At 42.3% G+C, this 20,252-nt stretch overlaps 2 protein-coding genes across 2 annotated transcripts; both read left to right on the top strand.

Moving 5' to 3' along the window:
• The first annotated feature begins 2,508 nt into the window (after window positions 1-2,508).
• Window positions 2,509-6,496, top strand: LOC129822507 (coiled-coil-helix-coiled-coil-helix domain-containing protein 2-like). The gene is made up of 4 exons (XM_055880821.1): window positions 2,509-2,525; window positions 2,725-2,989; window positions 3,214-3,436; window positions 5,799-6,496. Exons 1-4 carry the CDS (start codon window positions 2,509-2,511, stop codon window positions 5,996-5,998), a joined length of 705 nt encoding a protein of 234 aa, XP_055736796.1. The 3' UTR covers window positions 5,999-6,496.
• An 80-nt stretch (window positions 6,497-6,576) lies between these two features.
• Window positions 6,577-20,232, top strand: LOC129822593 (phosphorylase b kinase gamma catalytic chain, skeletal muscle/heart isoform-like). Its single transcript, XM_055880941.1, has 10 exons — window positions 6,577-7,014; window positions 9,652-9,794; window positions 12,962-13,140; window positions 13,737-13,791; window positions 14,035-14,100; window positions 14,373-14,536; window positions 15,269-15,359; window positions 16,384-16,537; window positions 16,992-17,117; window positions 18,875-20,232. The coding sequence occupies exons 2-10, from the start codon at window positions 9,712-9,714 to the stop codon at window positions 19,139-19,141; spliced, it is 1,185 nt and encodes a 394-aa protein (XP_055736916.1). The 5' UTR covers window positions 6,577-7,014; window positions 9,652-9,711; the 3' UTR covers window positions 19,142-20,232.
• The last annotated feature ends 20 nt before the right edge of the window (window positions 20,233-20,252 follow it).

Raw genomic sequence — 20,252 nt, forward strand, 5'->3', positions numbered from 1 at the left:
TGCCCCCTGGACACCATATGTGAGTTAATTGCCCCCATTTATCTTCAGAGTTTGTAATGTTAGGTGACCTAAACTAGGATATGCTTAACACCCCGGCCGTCCTACAATCTAAACTAGATGCCCTCAATCGCACCCAAATTATCATGGAACCTACCAGGTACAACCCCAAATCTGTAAACATGGTCACCCTCATAGATATCATCCTGACCAACCTGTCCTCTAAATACACCTCTGCTGTCTTCAACCAGGATCTCAGCGATCACTGCCTCATTGCCTGCGTCCGTAATGGGTCCGCGGTCAAACGACCACCCCTCATCACTGTCAAACGCTCCCTAAAACACTTCAGCGAGCAGGCCTTTCTAATCAACCTGGCACGGGTATCTTGGAGAGATATTGACCTCATTCCGTCAGTAGAGGATGCCTGGTTATTCTTTAAAAGTGCTTTCCTCACCATCTTAAATAAGCATGCCCCAATAAAAAAATGTAGAACCAGGAACAGATATAGCCTTTGGATCACTCCAGACCTGACTGCCCTTGACCAGCACAAAAACATCCTGTGGCGTACTGCATTAGCATCGAATAGCCCCCGCGATATGCAACTTTTCAGCGAAGTTAGGAACCAAAATACACAGGCAGTTAAGAAAGCAAAGGCTAGCTTTTTCAAACAGAAATTTGCATCCTGTAGCACAAACTCCAAAAAGTTTTGGGAAACTAAAGTCCATGGAGAATAAGAGCACCTCCTCCCACCTGCCCACTGCACTGAGGCTAGGAAACACTGTCACCACTGATAAATCTACGATTATCAAGAATTTCAATAAGCATTTCTCTACGGCTGGCCTTGCTTTCCACCTGGCTACCCCTAACCTGGTCAACAGGTCTGCACCCCTAAGCCTCCCCCATTTTTTTCCTTTCACCCAAATCCAGACAGCTGATGTTCTGAAAGAGCTGCAAAATCTGGACCCCTACAAATCAGCCGGGCTAGACAATCTGGACCCTCTCTTCCTAAAATTTTCCGCCGCAATTGTTGCAATCCCTATTACTAGCCTGTTCAACCTCTCGTATTGTCTGAGATCCCCAAATATTGGAAAGCAGTCATCCCCCTCCTTCAAAGGGGGAGACACTCTAGACCCAAACTGTTAGACGTATATCTATTCTACCCTGCCTTTCTAAGGTCTTCGAAAGCTAAGTTAACAAACAGATCACCGACCATTTCGAATCCCACCGTACCTTCTCCGCTATGCAATCTGGTTTCCGAGCTGGTCACGGGTGCACTTCAGCCTTGCTCAAGGTCCTAAACGATATTATAATCGCCATTGACAAAAGACAATACTGTGAAGGCGTATTCATTGATATGGCCAAGGCTTTCGACTCGGTCGATCTCCACATTCTTATCAGCAGACTCAACAGCCTTGGTTTCTCAAATGACTGCCTTGCCTGGTTCACCAACTACTTCTCAGACAGAGTTCATTGTGTCAAATGGGAGAGACTGAAATGTACATCAACCAGAGATAAAGAGAAAGTTAACACTGTGAAATGTTTCATACTTAATTGAATTTAAGTGTCTGTTGACATGTTGGAAAAGATTAAAGGTCTACAATTTCTTTTTAATTTGTCAATTACTTTTTTATTCATTGATTTACTGGCCACCATTACTGTGGTTACATGTTCAGTATATGTATTGACCAGCAAACCCACTGCAGCCTACCTCACCAGCTCACTCCATCCCTGCTTTGGACAATTAATAGCATGACTCTCGTACTTTGCCCTTTTCCTTTATAGTTGATATTAACGACGAAAGGAGACATTGTCTGTCTCTCTCCTATTGTGTGCCACTGTTAAATACTGTGAAAAAAAAAAAAAAACAGGGGAAATAAGTACTTAGAACTACCAATTATTGGAGATAAATATTAAAGAAAATGGTAAACACAACACTGGACTGAACCCCCTAATTGTCAAACTGATTTTAATGTGCAACAATATAGAAGATGCATGACTAGAGGTTATGCAATATGGGTGTATATCCACTGTATGCTTCTTAGGTGTGTAATTGACATGACCAAGGAGCTATTGCAAATTTGAAACTGAAAAATGTACATTACACCATGTGATTTTACAGTACACAAACAAGAGTGCAATATAGAAGAGTAGTCAGCGGACACTAGGTCACATGACCAAGGAGCTATTGAAATTGTACATTTAGAAAAATGATTGTAAAACCATGATGAAAATGGACAAACTAAAGTGTGTGCAATGTGTGTCTATGCCATCGGGTTAGCTACAACCAGTTTTGAAAGTGTTTGGAGTAATGGTTAAAGATCTATTGAAATGTGAACATTTTCATTTCTCACTATGTTGACGGTCGCTACCTGTTGTTAGTGGACGTAAGGAAAACTACAGGCGAATATCCAACCTGAAACTGTCTTTACCTCGATTCTATTTCAAAGTTATTTTAGTTAGCTAGATAACAAATAACGTTATGTAGCTAGCTAGGTTGCTAGACACCTGCTAATGACGTTAAGTGAAAGGTGAAACTAATAATCAATTAAAGAACTAAATGTACTGAATCTGGTAGGTTAATCTTTACACTACCCTAATTATATGTTACTGAATTGACCAAGAGTAATTTACTGAAATGGATGCTGCTAATGGACCTAATTCAAGTTCTTCAGTGAGCATGATTGATTTGACACTTGATTGCTCATCTCTCTCTTTCTCTCAAACCAGGATATCCCCACCGCCTCCTCCCATGGCCAGGGCTGCACCCCCACCATCCTACGCTCCAGCGCCTGCCCGTGCCCCTCCGTCCGCCATGGCTGCCCCAGCCGCTGCTGCTCCCCGGCAGCCAGGCATGTTTGCGCAGATGGCCACCACAGCCGCGGGGGTAGCCGTTGGCTCAGCCGCAGGGCACATGATCGGCCACGCAATGACTGGAGGGATGGGTGGAGGCGGGGGAAGCCAGGAGGCTGCCAAGCCTGATGTCACCTACCAGGTAGGTGATCACTGCTTAACCACAGTGAGTGACTGGGCCACGATAATATAATCAATATCGTGGCTTTGTGTCATGTAGCCTAGTTAGTAATGGTAGTGATGAGAGTATGAGTGAGAGGATAAACCATGGAGGATTATACCCTGTGCCAGTCCTTAAAGAATGGGCATCTAAACAGTTGAGAATAAAATCAACACTAACCTCAAATGCTTTATTATGTTTCTCAGGAGCAGCCCCAGCAGTACCAGCAGCAGTACCAACAGCCACCCATGTACCAGCCAGCACAGTATCAGCAGCAGCCCCAGTCCATGTTCCAGCAGGAGCCTGCTCCACAGCAGGGAACCTGCTCCTACGAGTTCAAGCAGTTTATTGAGTGTGCTCAGACCCAGAGTGACCTGAAACTCTGTGAAGGCTTCAGCGAGGTGCTCAAGCAGTGCAAGTTATCCAATGGTGAGTTTAAGTGTGTGTATGTGTGTTAATACAATCTTACCTGTTAATGGAAATATTTGTGTAAAAGAGGGTGCTTTGTGTCCCTGAAAATGTTAAATAGTGAATTTGTATCATTACCTATATGCATTCATTATATGTTATCAGTTGACTTGTTGCCTATCCCTTTCCTTCCCTGGTGTCACCTTTTGGAATAGGATTAAGATTTTATGGCAGCTTGTGTTCTTCAGTCTGTTTCCTGGATGGTGTTCTGTAGGTGTCTGGCATTCATTCAATTAAGTCTGACCCTTGAGTCAACTGAGCAGATTTGTTGAAAGCCCCACAAAATGTGTAGCTAGGCCCACTTTTAAGTGGAGCTGACCGTTTTAGCAACATGTGATCTTATTAAAAATTGTTCATATACATTTGATTTTTTTGACAAGCGAGCACTTAGGTCATTTTAACACATTCATAGAATGTTAGGGAATGACAGAGTAAGGCATTTGTGTGAAAGTGGCTGTAGGTTTTACCAGTTATTAGACATTGCACTAAATAAAACCTAATTAAAAAAACATATTGCCCAGGACTGGACTCTACACAGACTGGTGTGTCATAGCCAATCAGAGCTACAATAGGCCTATATACAAATAAGCCATTTGCCACACTGGACTGTGTTTACAGGCAGAAGCAACAGTGTGACTTTAGATCATTAGAAAGCATTCGCCAAAAGCTACTAAATACACCTGAATGGATTTCTGCAAATATGTAAATACCACAGGAGTCCTCTTACATTTGGGAACTTTACAGCCCTATTGATCAAACAACCATGAAAAGGTAGGCTCGCTCTCCCTCAGTTGCCTATGCACATCAACAACAAGATCAACTGTTAGTCAGAGCGAGATGAGGGAACAGTAGATAAACCTGCTCAAACTTTATCAGCTTGTAGTTAGCTGTCAAAAATTGCAATGATAAACGATGGGGAATAGTAGCCTCCTCGCCCTTCTGCAGCTTGCCTGCCAATGTATGATTGTCCCAACCCACGTTTTGACAACTGAATGGGAACTTGCCCATTTGATCGATGCCAAATACATTTGATTGACAACTAAGATATGATAACTGTAGATTAGTCGTTCCAAGTTTAGCATAGCTAGCAAGTGATTCACGTCATGCTAGCTAACCAAATGAGACCTGCATTTCTAGCTGTAGCCACAGAAAAATGAAATGTGGGGTAGAAAGTTGTCCACTTGTTCAATGACATCCTCCTAGCAGCTAGCCAGATAACGTTAGGCTCTGTGTTTTTAGATTGGTAAATAAATAGCTGCATAAATAGATAAGCTAGCCAATTAGCCACGTTATGACTGATTTGTGAACATTGCACTTGCTAGTTTCATTCTATTAACATTCCTAGCCTTAGTTACATTTGTCAGTTTTTGTCCAAAATATTGAGTTTTAAAACTGAAACCGTGCATCCCTAATGGCTGGAGGAAGCAAACAATGTACCCTGATAGCAGTATTTGTTGGACTAACAAATGTATTGGTGAATTATATTAACCATGAATTGAACTGCATCCATCTATTCTGCCAACAATGCTTTCTCTATGTCATGGAATTGAGTTAAATATAACCTATTTTCCAAACTTAAACTGGAAATGTTATATTTTACTGCTATGATTGTTTGTTTCATATCTGCAAAGTAATTAAAACGGCTGCCAGTTCCACTTTAATGTATATCCTCATATGTTCATAATAGTTACGGGGTCGCACTCAATATTCTTGGTCCCCAAGATATATTTAACTACAAATGTATGCAATACACGGAGTAGCCATAGGATGATATAGCACTATGGGACATTAAATCATGAAATATGTAGGAGCTAATGCCAGGTGCTCACACTTTTGATTTCACTGTAAGGACTGCCCCCCCTCCTATTTCCAGTGAGGGCGTAGCTGGTTAAAAAATGTTTCCCTAATGTTGTGCTGGGGGCCGGTCTAGTGGTGGTGCTGCTACTGTAACGGATGTGAAATGGCTAGCTAGTTAGCGGGTACGCGCTAGTAGCATTTCAATCAGTTACGTCACTTGCTCTGAGACTTTAAGTAGGGTTGCCCCTTGCTCTGTAACAGTATAACTTTACGTCGTCCCCTCGCCCCGACACGGGCGCGAACCAGGGACCCTCTGCACACATCAACAACGGTCGCCCACGAAGCACGGTCGTTACCCATCGCTCCACAAAGGCCGCAGCCCTTGCAGAGCAAGGGGCAACCCTACTTAAAGTCTCAGAGCAAGTGACGTAACTGATTGAAATGCTACTAGCGCGTACCCGCTAACTAGCTAGCCATTTCACATCCGTTACACTCACCCCCCTTTCAACCTCCTCCTTTTCCGCAGCAACCAGTGATCCGGGTCAACAGCATCAATGTAACAGTATAACTTTAAACCGTCCCCTCGACACAGGCGCGAACCAGGGACCCTCTGCACACATCAACGACGGTCGCCCACGAAGCATCGTTACCCATCGCTCCACAAAGGCCACGGCCCTTGCAGAGCAAGGGGCAACCCTACTTAAAGTCTCAGAGCAAGTGACGTAACTGATTGAAATGCTACTAGCGCGTACCCGCTAACTAGCTAGCCATTTCACATCCGTTACACTACCACACATGCCCCCTGGAGTCCCTCTCATCTGTCTCCATCTCAATGACTTCACTAAATCACTAAATCACTAAATTCACTAAATCGATCAAGTAAAAACTACAAAATATGTAAAATGTTCCCTAATGTAATGTTTTTTTATTTTCCTCCACAGGGATGTCCTGAGGGAGACGAACAACCCCATCAACGCTGAACACACATACACACAATACTACTAAACAAGTCATTTGTTTTGACAGTTGATCAAATAACTTAATCATATGAACAATAAAAGCATTTCTCAGGTTGATGCTGTGAAGCTTGTAATAAGTTATGTTTAGATTTTTTTTGCCCTTTGTCCACCCATTTCCATCATATCTGGATTAGGGTTGTACAGTCACAATTTGCTTGTAACAAGCATAGGATCTAATAAAGCTGATGTGAATCACATTAAATAATCTTGTTATCTCTTGTTCTCTCATCCCTGATGGCTCTTTTGCACACAGTGATAATGTGATTAAGTATTACATACATTGGATCATCCTTGTGGAACACTAGACTAGAGCAAGAAAAACGTGCAGTAATTTGTATGCAGTTTTATTTTATTGAAGTACTACTACAGTACATTTATGTGCCACCTGTTGTGCCATTCAATTATCTGAGACGGTGTTGCATGCAAACTATTAGCGGGGATGTCCTGATTAGAATGTAAACCGAGGTGTTATTTCATGAATAGGAAGAAGATATGTGTACATGCGTAAAGGCCTGTGCTCTTCAACTAGCACGGATTTATTTTTGGCATCTGACATTAGCATTCGCCCTTTTCCTAATCTAGCACAGTCCACCATGAAGATTTACCAACTGTGTTGATATCGTTAGTGAGCCAGTTGCTCGTTTGTTGCTTATTTTTATGAAGTGTTTGAATTACGATGGATTTAACTGCATTGTAAGGACTAAACACGCATTGATTGATACGGTGAGTGTTGATCGTGGGAATTTCGTGTTTGTTCAACTTGACAAGACCGCGATTTAAAAGGTCAAATAGTGATGAGTGAAATGCACGACAGCAGTTGATGGCTGATTTATAAGATTTGTTTCCAAAATGGCTTGCGATTCAATCGGTTAATTTGTAACAATGCTGGAAATTGTGTAATAGTGTAACAGGCTTATGATGCTCGACCCACTCAGAACAGAACAATACTGTATCTTGTGTATTCCACAAAATTCAATGCTCGCATGCATTATGATGGTAGATTAATTATATATGGGCATGGTTACATTAGTCCATAAAATATTTCTGGAATACTTTTAACAAAAATGTAATCATTATATAATGTTGCGTTCATTCACGTGCCAGTCGTAACTAGGAAACTCAAATGTCCGACTTTATACACGCGGCACGTATATAACTACAACCAGTTAGTAAGTCGCACATTTCCGAGTTTCCTAGTTCCGATTAGTACCTGAACGCAGCATAATGCGTAGGCTAAATCAATATTGTTTAAAATATATATTTTCATGGGTTTATGAATAACCTAGTGTAATGAGAAATAGCCTAGCTAAAGCTATTATATTCTGTCACACGTTGTTCTTTCCCTCTGATCATGGCCACCTACGGAGGGGGCTGGGGGCGGAGCTTCTAAATGTCATTATATAGCTCGTATTTAAACCAGTTTAACATGGCATCTGCAGCTCTATCCCGGGTTTACCTGTTCTGTTTACACATACATACAGTTGAAGTCGGACGTTTACATACACCTTAGCCAAAGGCATTTAAACTCAGTTTCTCACAATTCCTGACATTTAATCCCAGTAAAATTAACCCGTTTTAGGTCAGTTAGGATCACCACTTTAATTTAAGAATGTGAAATGTCAGAATAATGGTCGAGTGATTTATTTCAGATTTTATTTCTTTAATCACATTCCCAGTGGGTCAGAAGTTTACATACACTCAATTAGTATTTTGTAGCATTGCCTTTAAATTGTTTAACTTGGGTCAAACGTTTCAGGTAGCCTTCCACAAGCTTCCCACAATAAATTGGGTGAATTTTGGCCCATTCCTCCTGACAGAGCTGGTGTAACTGAGTCAGGTTTGTAGGCCTCCTTGCTTGCACACGCTTTTTCAGGTCTGCCCACAAGTTGTCTATGGGATTGAGGTCAGGGCTTTGTGATGGCCACTCCAATACCTTGACTTTGTTTTCCTTAAGCCATTTTGCCACACCTTTGGAAGTATGCTTGGGGTCATTGTCCACTTGGAAGACCCATTTGCGACCAAGCTTTAACTTCCTGACTGATGTCTTGAGATGGTACTGCAATATATCCACATCATTTTCCTACCTCATGACGCCATCTATTTTGTGAAGTACACCAGTCCCTCCTGCAGCAAAGCACCCCCACAACATGATGCTTCACGGTTGGGATGGCGTTCTTCGGCTTGCAAACTTCCCCCTATTTCCTCCAAACATAACGATGGTCATTATGGCCAAACAGTTCTATTTTTGTTTCATCAGACCAGAGGACATTTCTCCAAAAAATACAATCTTTGTCCCCATGTGCAGTTGCAAACCGTAGTCTGGATTTTTAATGGCGGTTTTGGAGCAGTGGCTTACTTGCTAAGCGGCCTTTCAGGTTATGTCGATATAGGACTCGTTTTACTGTGGATAGAGATACTTTTGTACCTGTTTCCTCCAGCATCTTCACAAGGTCCTTTACTGTTGTTCTGGGATTGATTAGCACTTTTCGCACCAAAGTACGTTCATCTCTAGGAGATAGAACGCGTCTCCTTCCTGAGTGGTATGACGGCTGAGGGGTCCCCATGGTGTTTATACTTGCGTACTATTGTTTGTACAGATGAACGTGGTACCTTCAGGCATTTGGAAATTGCTCCCAAGGATGAACCAGACTTGTGGTCTACAATTTTTTTTCTGAGGTCTTGGCTGATTTCTCGTGGTTTTCCCATGATGTCAAGCAACGAGGCACTGAGTTTGAAGGTAGGCTTTGAAATACATCCACAGGTACACCTCCAATTGACTCAAATGATGTCAATTAGCCTATCGGAAGCTTCTAAAGTCATGACATCAATTTATGGAATTGTCCAAGCTGTTTAAAGGCACAGTCAACTTAGTGTATGTAAACTTCTGACCCACTGGAATTGTGATACGGTGAATTTTAAGTGAAATAATCTGTAAACATTTGTTGGAAACATTACTTGTGTCAAGCACAAAGTAGATGTCCTAACCGACTTGCCAAAACTATAGTTTGTTAACAAGACATTTGTGGAGTGGTTGAAAAACAAGTTTTAATGACTCCATCCTCAGTGTATGTAAACTTCCGACTTCAACTGTACATACATACACAACCATTGTCAAACAATTGGGCTACTGTCACCAAAAACCTACATCAATTGTCTCCTATGTGCTTGCCTATATTGCTGTTAGGAGTTTAGAATGGAATTATTTTAGGTGGAATTACATTTTTACTTTAAATTTCATACATTTCACTGTATTAAGTAAATTCAAACTTACTAAACTTTTTGTTAAAAGGGCAATCAACTTCACAAATACAGCTTAGTTTAATGAGAAAGTGAGTTTGCCGTGTGTTTTCTTGTTCCCAGCTTGTTGTCAGCAGCAGCAGTACAATAGTCTAGTTTCCTTGGATAACCAGTCACGCCAACATGACCAAAGAGGACGAGATCCCGGATTGGGTGGGAGCTCAGGAGTTCTATGGCAAATATGACCCCAAGGAGATCCTGGGAAGGTATGGTATCATTTGTATGTCATATGGGATTGTTTACATGTACATGAGGTAAAAAGAACATGAAGGTATTTTCTATTAATTCACTGCATAGAAATAGCCTGGCCCCAGGTCTGTTTGTGCTGTACACCTGTAACAAACTCGCATTTCAACTCAACAATGTTTGGCAATGCATCACAAGGACCATATGAGTTGCCCAAAATGATCTGGGACCAGACGAGAACAGAAATAATAAAAAACAGAAACTCTAAACACACATCGACCACCCCTCAGTCTAGACTGCTTATGGAAGGGAGTTGGGGTTCTGGGAACTCACCATTAAACCCTGTCATCAGGGACATCCTTTGTGTCGTATCACTGTGTGTTGTTTGTTAATCAAGAGAGGTATGCCATTACGTAACTAAACTATGCATTGTTGAGCTGGGCGGCATTCATTTGAGCGTGTTTTAGGACAAAGGTTTTGGCACTGAACAGTACTAGTGATTGGTCAGCTAGTAGTCATTATGTCATCCCACTCGGATTCACACGGGGCCACTTGTGTGATAAAGCAATTTCTTTATTTTCAAATCCAATTTTATTTGTCACATGCGCCGAATACAACAGGTGTAGGTAGACCATACCGTGAAATGCTTACTAACAAGCCCTTAACCAATAATACAGTTAAAAAAATAGTTAAGAAAATATTTACAAATAAACTAAAGTAAAAAATCAAATCAAATAAAAAGTAACACAATAAAATAACAATACAGAGGCTATATACAGGGGTTACCAGTACTGAGTCAATGTGCGGGGGTACAGGTTAGTCAAGGTCATTTGTTCATGTAGGTAGGGGTAAAGTTACTATGCATAGATGATAAATAGCGAGTTGCAGCTGTGTAAAATCAAATGGGGGTGACAATGTAAATAGTCCAGGTGGCCATTTGATTAATTGTTCAACAGTCTTATAGCTTGGGGGTAGAAGCTGTTAAGGAGCCTTTTGGACCTAGACTTGGCGCTCCGGTATCGCTTGCCGTGCAGTAGCAGAGAGAACAGTCTATGACTTGGGTGACTGGAGTCTGTGATATTTTTTGGGGCCTTCCTCTGACACCGCCTGGTATTGAGATCCTGGATGGCAGGAAGCTTGGCCTCTAGTAATGTACTGGGCCGTACGCACTACCCTCTGTAGCGCCTCACGGTCGGATGCAGAGCAGTTGCCATACCAGGCGGTAATGCAACCGGTCAGGATGCTCTCGATGGTGCAGCTGTAGAACATTTTGAGGATCTGGGGACCCATGCCAAATCAGTCTCCTGGGGGGTAAAACGTTTTGTCGTGCCCTCTTCACGACTGTCTTGGGGTGTTTTGACCATGATAGTTTGTTGGATATGTGGAGACCAAAGAACTTGAAACTCTTGACCTGCTCCACTACAGTCTATCGATGTGAATGGAGGTGTGTTCGGCCCCCCTTTTCCTGTAGTCCACAATCATCTCCTTTGTCTTGCTCACGTTGAGGGAGAGGTTGTTGTCCTGGCACCACACTGCCAGGTCTCTGACCTCCTACCTATAGGCTGTTTTATTGTTGTTGGTGATCAGGCCTACCACTGTTGTGTCATCAGCAAACTTAATGATGGTGTTGGAGTCGTGCTTGGCCACGCAGTTGTGGGTGAACAGGGAATACAGGAGGGAACTGAGCATGCACCCCTGAGGGGCCCCCGTGTTGAGGATCAGCGTGGCAGATCCTCAACGCAGAGCCTACCCTTACCACCTGGGGGCGGCCCGTCAGGAAGTCCAGGATCCAGTTGCAGAGGGAGGTGCCTTTCAAAGCACTTCATGGCTACTGACGTGAGTGCTACGGGGCGGTAGTCATTTAGGCAGGTTACCTTAATGTTCTTGGGCACAGGCACTATGGTGGTCTGCTTGAAACATGTAGGTATTACAGACTCGTCAGGCAGAGGTTGAAAATATCAGTGAAGACACTTGCCAGTTGGTCCACGCATGCTCTGAGTACACGTCCTGGTAATCCATCTGACCCTGCGGCCTTGTGAATGTTGACCTGTTTAAAGGTCTTGCTCACATCGGCTATGGAGAGCATGATCACACAGTCGTCTGGAACAGCTGGTGCTCTCATGCATGCTTCAGTGTTGCTTGCCTCGAAGCAAGCATAAAAGGCATTTAGCTCGTCTGGTAGGCTCGCGTCACTGGGCAGCATGCGGCTGGGTTTCCCTTTGTAGTCTGTAATAGTTTGCAAGCCCTGCCACATCTGACAAGCGTCAGAGCTGAGTGTAGTAACATTCAATCTTAGTCCAGTATTTACGCTTTCCCTGTTTATTTTAGTTTTTTGCCATTGTTTCTCACAAGTTTCACAGAACGTTAACAAAGACAGGACAGATCAAAGACAAGATCATTCATCATCGTTTTTTGTACATAAAAAAACACATTTAGTATGTGGGCCACATGAGAATAAAACCCACCACAACCCTGTTGTTGCCAGCATCATACTACAACTAACAGAGAAGGTGGAGAAGGTTCTCAAAAAGAAAATGGTAAGGATGAACATGTTTTTGAGGCTGCCTTAATATATAAAGCTGTGCTTCAGATATTTTAAATATTTTATCTGATAGGGATAGACAATCAGTCTCAGCCTTGTGAGATTTTAGCTCTAGTATATGTTCTGCATTAGATACACATTGTGTCCTGTATTGGTTTATTTAGAGTTGTATTACATCTGCCGGCAGACTGTGGAACGCGACGGCCAACAAGGAACTTTGTTCTGGTACGCAGAACAGGGGAGGGGACATTTTGCCCATAGATTTGCACGAAACTAGCTACATTTCAATTTAGAGAGTTTGAGATTTCGCTAGTCCCGTTAGTACATTTTCTAACACGTCTCCCTTGTAATTGTAGTACATATATGCTCCCCACAGAATTGAATCTTAAATATTTGACGCAATTCCACAAGATTTTAGTTCTGGGTGTCCGAGATGACATCCTAGAAAGTGATGATCAGAGGGTTGTGGATTCAAATCCCTGATGGGGCACATTTCCGTTGTTTCTTTGCAATGGAACAAATCTAACAAAATAAGTTCCACTTGAGTATTCAGCTGTACAAATAAAATAATAACTTGAAATGTGTGTGATGTAATTTACTACCTTTAGATATGATGCTGTTTGTTTTTCTGTCCTTGTGCTTCAGGGGGGTGAGTAGCGTGGTGCGACGTTGTATTCATAAACAAACCCAACAGGACTATGCGGTCAAAATCATCGACGTCACTCCTTCTGACAAGATCTCGGCTGCAGAGATCGAGGAGATCAAAGAGGCCACAGTGAAGGAGATTGATATTCTCAAGAAAGTCTATGGAATGGACAACATCAGTAAGCAAAATAACACCACAATGTGTACATTATTGACACTTTAATGGAACTTAATGTGTATAACAACAAAACTACTTGAAAAAACTTGAGGAAGAAACTCACACATCCATCTAGCCTATTCCTGGAGTAGGCTTAATCTGGATTCGGAAAATGGGCCCTATAAAAACATTATTCACTCATCTGGTCTAATATGGAGTGTGGAGCACATTGACGTGGATCTCTGAAGTTATTTTACAATAACTTTGTTCAAAGGTTATGTCTATGCATCCTAGAGGGTTGGACAACTTTAGCATTTGCTCTCCTCTACTGCTTCATAACCCTATTGACTGTGCATCACTTGTTTAGCTAGAAAAGGTCAAATTGATAATATAACATCTGTGTAACTCTATGGCTGTGTTTACACGGGCAGCCAAATTCTGTTTTTTCCCCCCACTAATTGGTCTTTTGACCAATCACATCAGATCTTTTCACAGCAGATCTTTTCAGAGCTGATCTGATTGGTCAAAATACCAATTTGTGAAACAAATATCAGAATTGGGCTATCTGTTCTACTGGTTGTAGACATACATCATAACAGGCCTATTATCTCTCCACAGTCCAGTTGAAGGACTGCTATGAGTCCAAAGCCTTCTTCTTCCTGGTGTTTGACCTGTAAGTATCCAGACAGACTCTGCAGCATACAATCACGTAATCTGTTAATTTCTTAACAAGGAATCTTTTAAATATTTATAAAACATTTAAAAAATTATTTTCAATCAAGACACAAGGAAGAGTGACATTTTTAGTCCACTGATGATTTAGTGCACTGAAAAGTGATTATACAGAGTACATTTGACTCTACACTTTCTGGCCCTCAGGATGTATGCATACCAATATAATCTGTCTCTCTCCCAGGATGAAGAGAGGAGAGCTGTTTGACTACCTCACAGAAAAAGTAACTCTGAGTGAGAAGGAGACCAGGTCAGAAACTCTACCTCACACACATTCATTCACTATCTTATTGTCGTCCATCTGGGTTCGGTCCCCTCAAAAATGTATATCTGGACAAGACTGTTTGGGGTTGAGTGGTTCATTAAGACATTTGAGGGACATTGAGAGATTTGCTGTGTGAGTGCTTTAGAATTTGAGTGATTTGAGGCTAGTTATTTTGGCACTAATGGGAAGAGTCTTGCATGTTTAGGGAGTGTGAGAGATATAGATCAGAAGGACAACATTTCCCTATTTTCCTGTAGGAAGATCATGCGTGCCCTGCTAGAGGTGGTTAAATTCCTCCATGACCAGAACATCATCCACAGAGACCTCAAGCCTGAGAATATCCTGCTGGATGACAATATGGACATCAAGCTCACTGACTTCGGCTTCTCCCTGCAGATTGAGCCCGGACAGACACTCAACGGTTAGTTAGTAGTTTCTATTAACATATGTGGGGTCTACGACTGGCAAAGAAAATCTAGTTAATTACTGTCCCACTCAATCTCATTCTGACTGAATTAGCAGTGAAATCATTGTAGAAAGTCGTCAGAATACCCAATGTCCATAATTGCATACCACTTAGAATTAAGCATTATAGCGGAAGGTAATGAGCGCTTCATACTGGCTGCTCAGTCAGTGGAAGGAAGTCTCATGTTTTGAACGCTGTGGCGCTAAGTTAGAACACTAGCTGTCAGTGCTATGTAGTGGAACCCTTTCTAGCTAGTCAACGTACCTAAATCCTCGTCCACAACCCACTCCCCTTCTGTCATGCCCCTGTCGTTAGCTCAAGCAAAGGTTAAGATGCAACAGGACACTTGCTGAGCTATTTGCTGTTCCCAAATCATTAGGAGCATGTGTTGACCTTTCAAAAGCCGATGCTGTGACTTCTCAGCATGCACAGAACTTCAGACAAGGAACTGCAGTCAGTTTTTTGTGGTAAAATACAATCCACACTTATACGATTGTCAACAAATACTATATAGGTTCAGGTTGAATGATAAACATGCAAAGAACAGTCAATTACTGTAGTAGACTATGATGTTTCCTGTATCAGCTTGAGACTTTCATATACATTTATTGTACTCATAATTATGAGAATATTAATTATTACTAATATTCACCTAGCAATGCCCCCTCTATCTGTTTTCTACACCAGAGGTGTGTGGGACCCCTGGCTATCTGGCTCCTGAGATCATTGAGTGCTCCATGGACCCCAACCACAGGGGATACGGGACTGCAGTCGACATGTGAGTACTCCGATTACACACAACTACCCATTCACCTTTCCATCTACCCGCTGGATACCAGATCTTGGTTAAATACTGTACATAAAACTTCTCTGTCCTCCCACTGCTCCAGCACTTAATTTATTTTAATGGAAATATTATCACTAATCACCATTTAAGTGCAACATTTATTTCTAAAATAATCCATTCAGTTAAGCTTGTTCCATAGTATTTATTTAGTTTAATATTACTTGGTACCTAGTTTTTACATGGTACCTAACAGCTAACTGCCAAAATAAAGGAAACACCAACATAGTGTCTTAATAGGGCGTTGTGCCACCAGAACAGGTTCAATGCACCTTCACATAGATTCTACAAGTGTCTGGAACTCTATTGGAGGGATGCGACACCATTCTTCCACGAGAAATGCCATAATTTTGTGTTTTTTTGATGGTGGTGTAAAACGTTGTCTCAGGCTAAATTGGGTTGCGATCTGGTGACTGAGACGGCCATGGCATATGGTTACCTCGTTTTCATGCATATCAAACCATTCAGTGACCACTCGTGCCCTGTGGATGGGGGCATTGTCATCCTATGTAGGCATAGCCATGGTATTTATTAATTATTTTACCTTTATTTAACTAGGCAAGTCAGTTAAGAACAAATTCTTATTTTCAATGACTGCCTAGGAACAGTGGGTTAACTGCCTTGTTCATGGGCAGAACGATAGATTTTTACTTTGTCAGCTCGGGGATTCGATCTTGCAACCTTTCGGTTACTAGTCCAACGCTCTAACCACTAGGCTACCTGCTGCCAAAATAACAGCCTGCCCAGCCTTTTTATACATGACCCTACGCATGATGGGATGTTAATTGCTTAATTAACTCATAAACCACACCTGTTTGGAAGCACCTTCTGTCAATATACTTTGTATTCCTCATTTACTCATGTTTCCACTATTTTGGCAGTTACCTGTATATTATATGGTGAAATAAAGTCCTAGAAAAAGTATTACTATGATCCTGATGATTTATTGTGATTCCAGATGGAGTTCAGGGGTGATCTTGTACACCTTGCTGGCTGGATCCCCTCCCTTCTGGCACAGAAAACAGATGATGATGCTTCGTATGATCCTAGCTGGGAACTACGACTTATCTTCTCCTGAATGGGACGACCGGTCCGACACTATCAAAGACCTAGTGGGTTTGGAATGATTAACACTGTAGCTTCAAAACATGGTTAAAACTATACTTCTGATCTCAAGGATAGTCAGATGCATCCATAGCTCTGTCAATGAATCCACTTCATTGGTCCATTTGCACGGATACTGTTTATTTTTTGCTGTCACAGTACACAATCTGACACACATCACAGGCTGGGAGCAGTGCACCTGGGGCAGTGCCTTGCTCAATGGCAGAACGGCGATAGGTTGTATACGGGATATTGAAGGCTCACTCCCTGCAGATTTCCTCGCTGGCAGCTCGGGGGTTCCACCCCTCTAACCTCGAGGCTACCTCCTCCTCCCCCTAATTTGAGAGTGCCTACATTTCTTCAGTCGCATCCTTCAGCTGTTTGTCAGAATGGCCACTTTTTTTGAGGGGGGAATCCTTGATTGCCCCTTAAATGTTGCCTCATGTCTCTCCCTGTTTTCAGATCTCCAGGATGTTGATGGTAAACCCAGATCAGCGTTATACAGCCCAAGACTGCCTGAACCACCCCTTCTTCCAGCAGTATGTGGTGGCTGAAGTACGACACTTCACCCCCAAGAGGAGGTTCAAGGTAAGAGCAGCAACACTATACAAAGATTCCCATGTGATGTGGAATCAACACCACAGTTGGGGTTTATGTTTGAGTTCAGAAATCCTCATGGAAAATGAGTTTTCTAAAATGTCAATATCGGAACTGACTGGGATCGATGGCAATATGACACCGTAATAGCAGTCATAGGTAAAATAAATCCTAACATGCAGTCTGATGTAGAGTTGTGGCCAAAAGTTTTGAGAATGACACAAACATTAATTTTCACAAAGACTGCTGCCTCAGTTTGTATGATGGCAATTTGCATATACTCCAGAATGTTATGAAGAGTGATCAGATGAATTGCAATTAATTGCAAAGTCCCTCTTTGCCATGCAAATGAACTGAATCCCCCAAAAACATTTCTACTGCATTTCAGTCCTGCCACAAAAGGACCAGCTGACATTATGTCAGTGATTATCTCGTTAACACAGGTGTGAGTGTTGACGAGGACAAGGCTGGAGATCACTCTGTCATGCTGATTGAGTTTGAATAACAGACTGGAAGCTTCAAAAGGAGGGTGGTGCTTGGAATCATTGTTCTTCCTCTGTCAAACATGGTTACCTGCAAGGAAACATGTGCCGTCATCATTGCTTTGCACAAAAAGGGCTTCACAGGCAAGGATATTGCTGCCAGTAAGATTGTACCTAAATCAACCATTTATCGGATCATCAAGAACTTCAAGGAGAGCAGATCAATTGTTGTGAAGAAGGCTTCAGGGCGCCCAAGAAAGTCCAGCAAGCGCCAGGACCGTCTCCTAAAGTTGATTCAGCTGCGGGATTGGGGAACCACCAGTACAGGCAGCAGGCAGGTGTGAGTGCATCTGCACACACAGTGAGGCGAAGACTTTGAGGATGGCCTGGTGTCAAGAAGGGCATCAAAGAAGCCACTTCTCGCCAGGAAAAGCATCATGGACAGACTGATATTCTGCAAAGGGTACAGGGATTGGACTGCTGAGGACTGGGGTAAAGTCATTTTCTCTGAATCCCCTTTCCGATTGTTTGGGGCATCTGGAAAAAAGAAGATAAGGTGAGCGCTACCATTAGTCCTGTGTCATGCCAACAGTAAAGCATCCTGAGACCATTTATGTGTGGGGTTGCTTCTCAGCCAAGGGAGTGGGCTCACTCACAATTTTGCCTAAGAACACAGCCATGAATAAAGAATGGTACCAACACATCCTCCAAGAGCAACTTTTCCCAACCATCCAGGAACAGTTTGGTGACGAACAATGCCTTTTCCAGAATGATGGAGCACCTTGCCATAAGGCAAAAGTGATAACTAAGTAGCTCGGGGAACAAAATATAGATATTTTGGGTCCATGGTCAGGAAACTCCCTAGACCTTAATCCCATTGAGAACTTGTGGTCAATCCTCAAGAGGTGGGTGGACAAACAAAAACCTACCAATTCTGACAAACTCCAAGCATTGATTATGCAAGAATGGGCTGCCATCAGTCAGGATGTGGCCCAGAAGTTAATTGACAGCATGCTAGGTCGGATTGCAGAGGTCTTGAAAAAGAAGGGTCAACACTGCAAATATTGACTTTGCATCGACTTCATGTAATTGTCAATAAAAGCCTTTGACACTTATGAAATTCTTGTAATTATACTTCAGTATTCCATAGTAACATCTGACAAATATCTGAAGACACTGAGGCAGACTTAGAAAATTCATATGTCATTCTCAAAACATTTGGCCAAGACTGTACATAGAACCAACACATTCTCACCATGTTACCAGGTCGTCTGCATGACAGTGCTGGCCGTGATGCGCATCTACTGTAATTACCGCCGCGCCAAGCCGATCACCAAGGAGGTGATCAAGAGTGACCCGTACGCCATCAAGCCTATCCGCAAGCTAATTGACGCCTGTGCCTTCAAGATCTATGGCCACTGGGTCAAGAAGGGCCAGACCCAGAACAGAGCCGCCCTGTTCGAGAACACTCCCAAGGCCATCTTGCTGTCCATGGCTGCAGAGCCCGAGGACTCCTCCATGCACTCCTGGTAATGATGCTGTTTCTCAGTCCAGGTCCTAAGAGGGAGGTGGGACTCTACATAAGCTTGCCATCTGTCTCAATTCTCTATCCTTTTAAAATACAAAGGTTTTAAATGTGTGCGGAGTGTACGGCTACACACATCTGGAGAAAGGACAGAATTGGGCTGGTATGTCATTCGCCTCGGCTCAGGATTTGACTCCATCTGTCTAAAATTGGGCTGATTAAAGCATTGGTGTGACGCAATAAAAAAAAAAAAAACTTTGGGTTGGACACTTTATAGATATAGCTTGTTCTTTGTTTTCAGAAAGGAGGGTTGGTGAAAATCCATGCTAATGGATTGCAGCTATTTGTCACTTAACTGGTATGTCTTTTAAACCAGTGGTTCTCAAACCTCTCCTCAGGGACCTCCAGCCGTTCCATGTATTTGATCTATTCCACACCTGATTCAACTCGTCACTAATCAGGCCTTTGAATAGGTGAGCTAGTATTGTGATACGTCTGGGGTGTCCCAGAGGCTTAAGAACCACTGTTTTAAATTATGGATTGATTTTAAGACTTAGGAAATATCCTAGAACCATACCCTCCAACACCTGCACTGAGGAATATTGGTCTGTATTTAGTACATAATGGAACAAATAGCTAGACGACATCCACAGTGAAATGTTATCACTTTTCTATGGCTTATACAGCATTGCAGGTCTCAAATTCAGAGATGGAAATAGTGCACACATCCAGGCTCTCTATTCTTTTCCAACATGAGTATGGTGTCCAGTCTAGTATATAGATGTATTCTGAAATGCTGCTCCCTACTGAATTATTCCTAGATAGTGTTAAAGGTCATTTCAACCATATGAGCCTAAAATTACATATGCATAGAGTTATGTAAAAGACAATTGCTCTGCATGCAAAGCTTCTTAGTGCTAGTGAATCTCCCCTTCGATCAGTATGTGCAATGAACCCGGCATGTACATTTTTATTTTGACATAGTGTGGGTTATACTGTACTTGGTCATGTACTGTAAACTGTTCAAGGGAGCATGAGAAGACTTTAATTGTATGCTAACATTGATTAATTGTATTTATTAAATCTCAACCTGATGTGATTGGTGCAAAATGTATAACT

This window comes from Salvelinus fontinalis, chromosome 24 (genome assembly GCF_029448725.1).
Source record: "Salvelinus fontinalis isolate EN_2023a chromosome 24, ASM2944872v1, whole genome shotgun sequence".
Lineage (NCBI taxonomy): Eukaryota > Metazoa > Chordata > Actinopteri > Salmoniformes > Salmonidae > Salvelinus > Salvelinus fontinalis.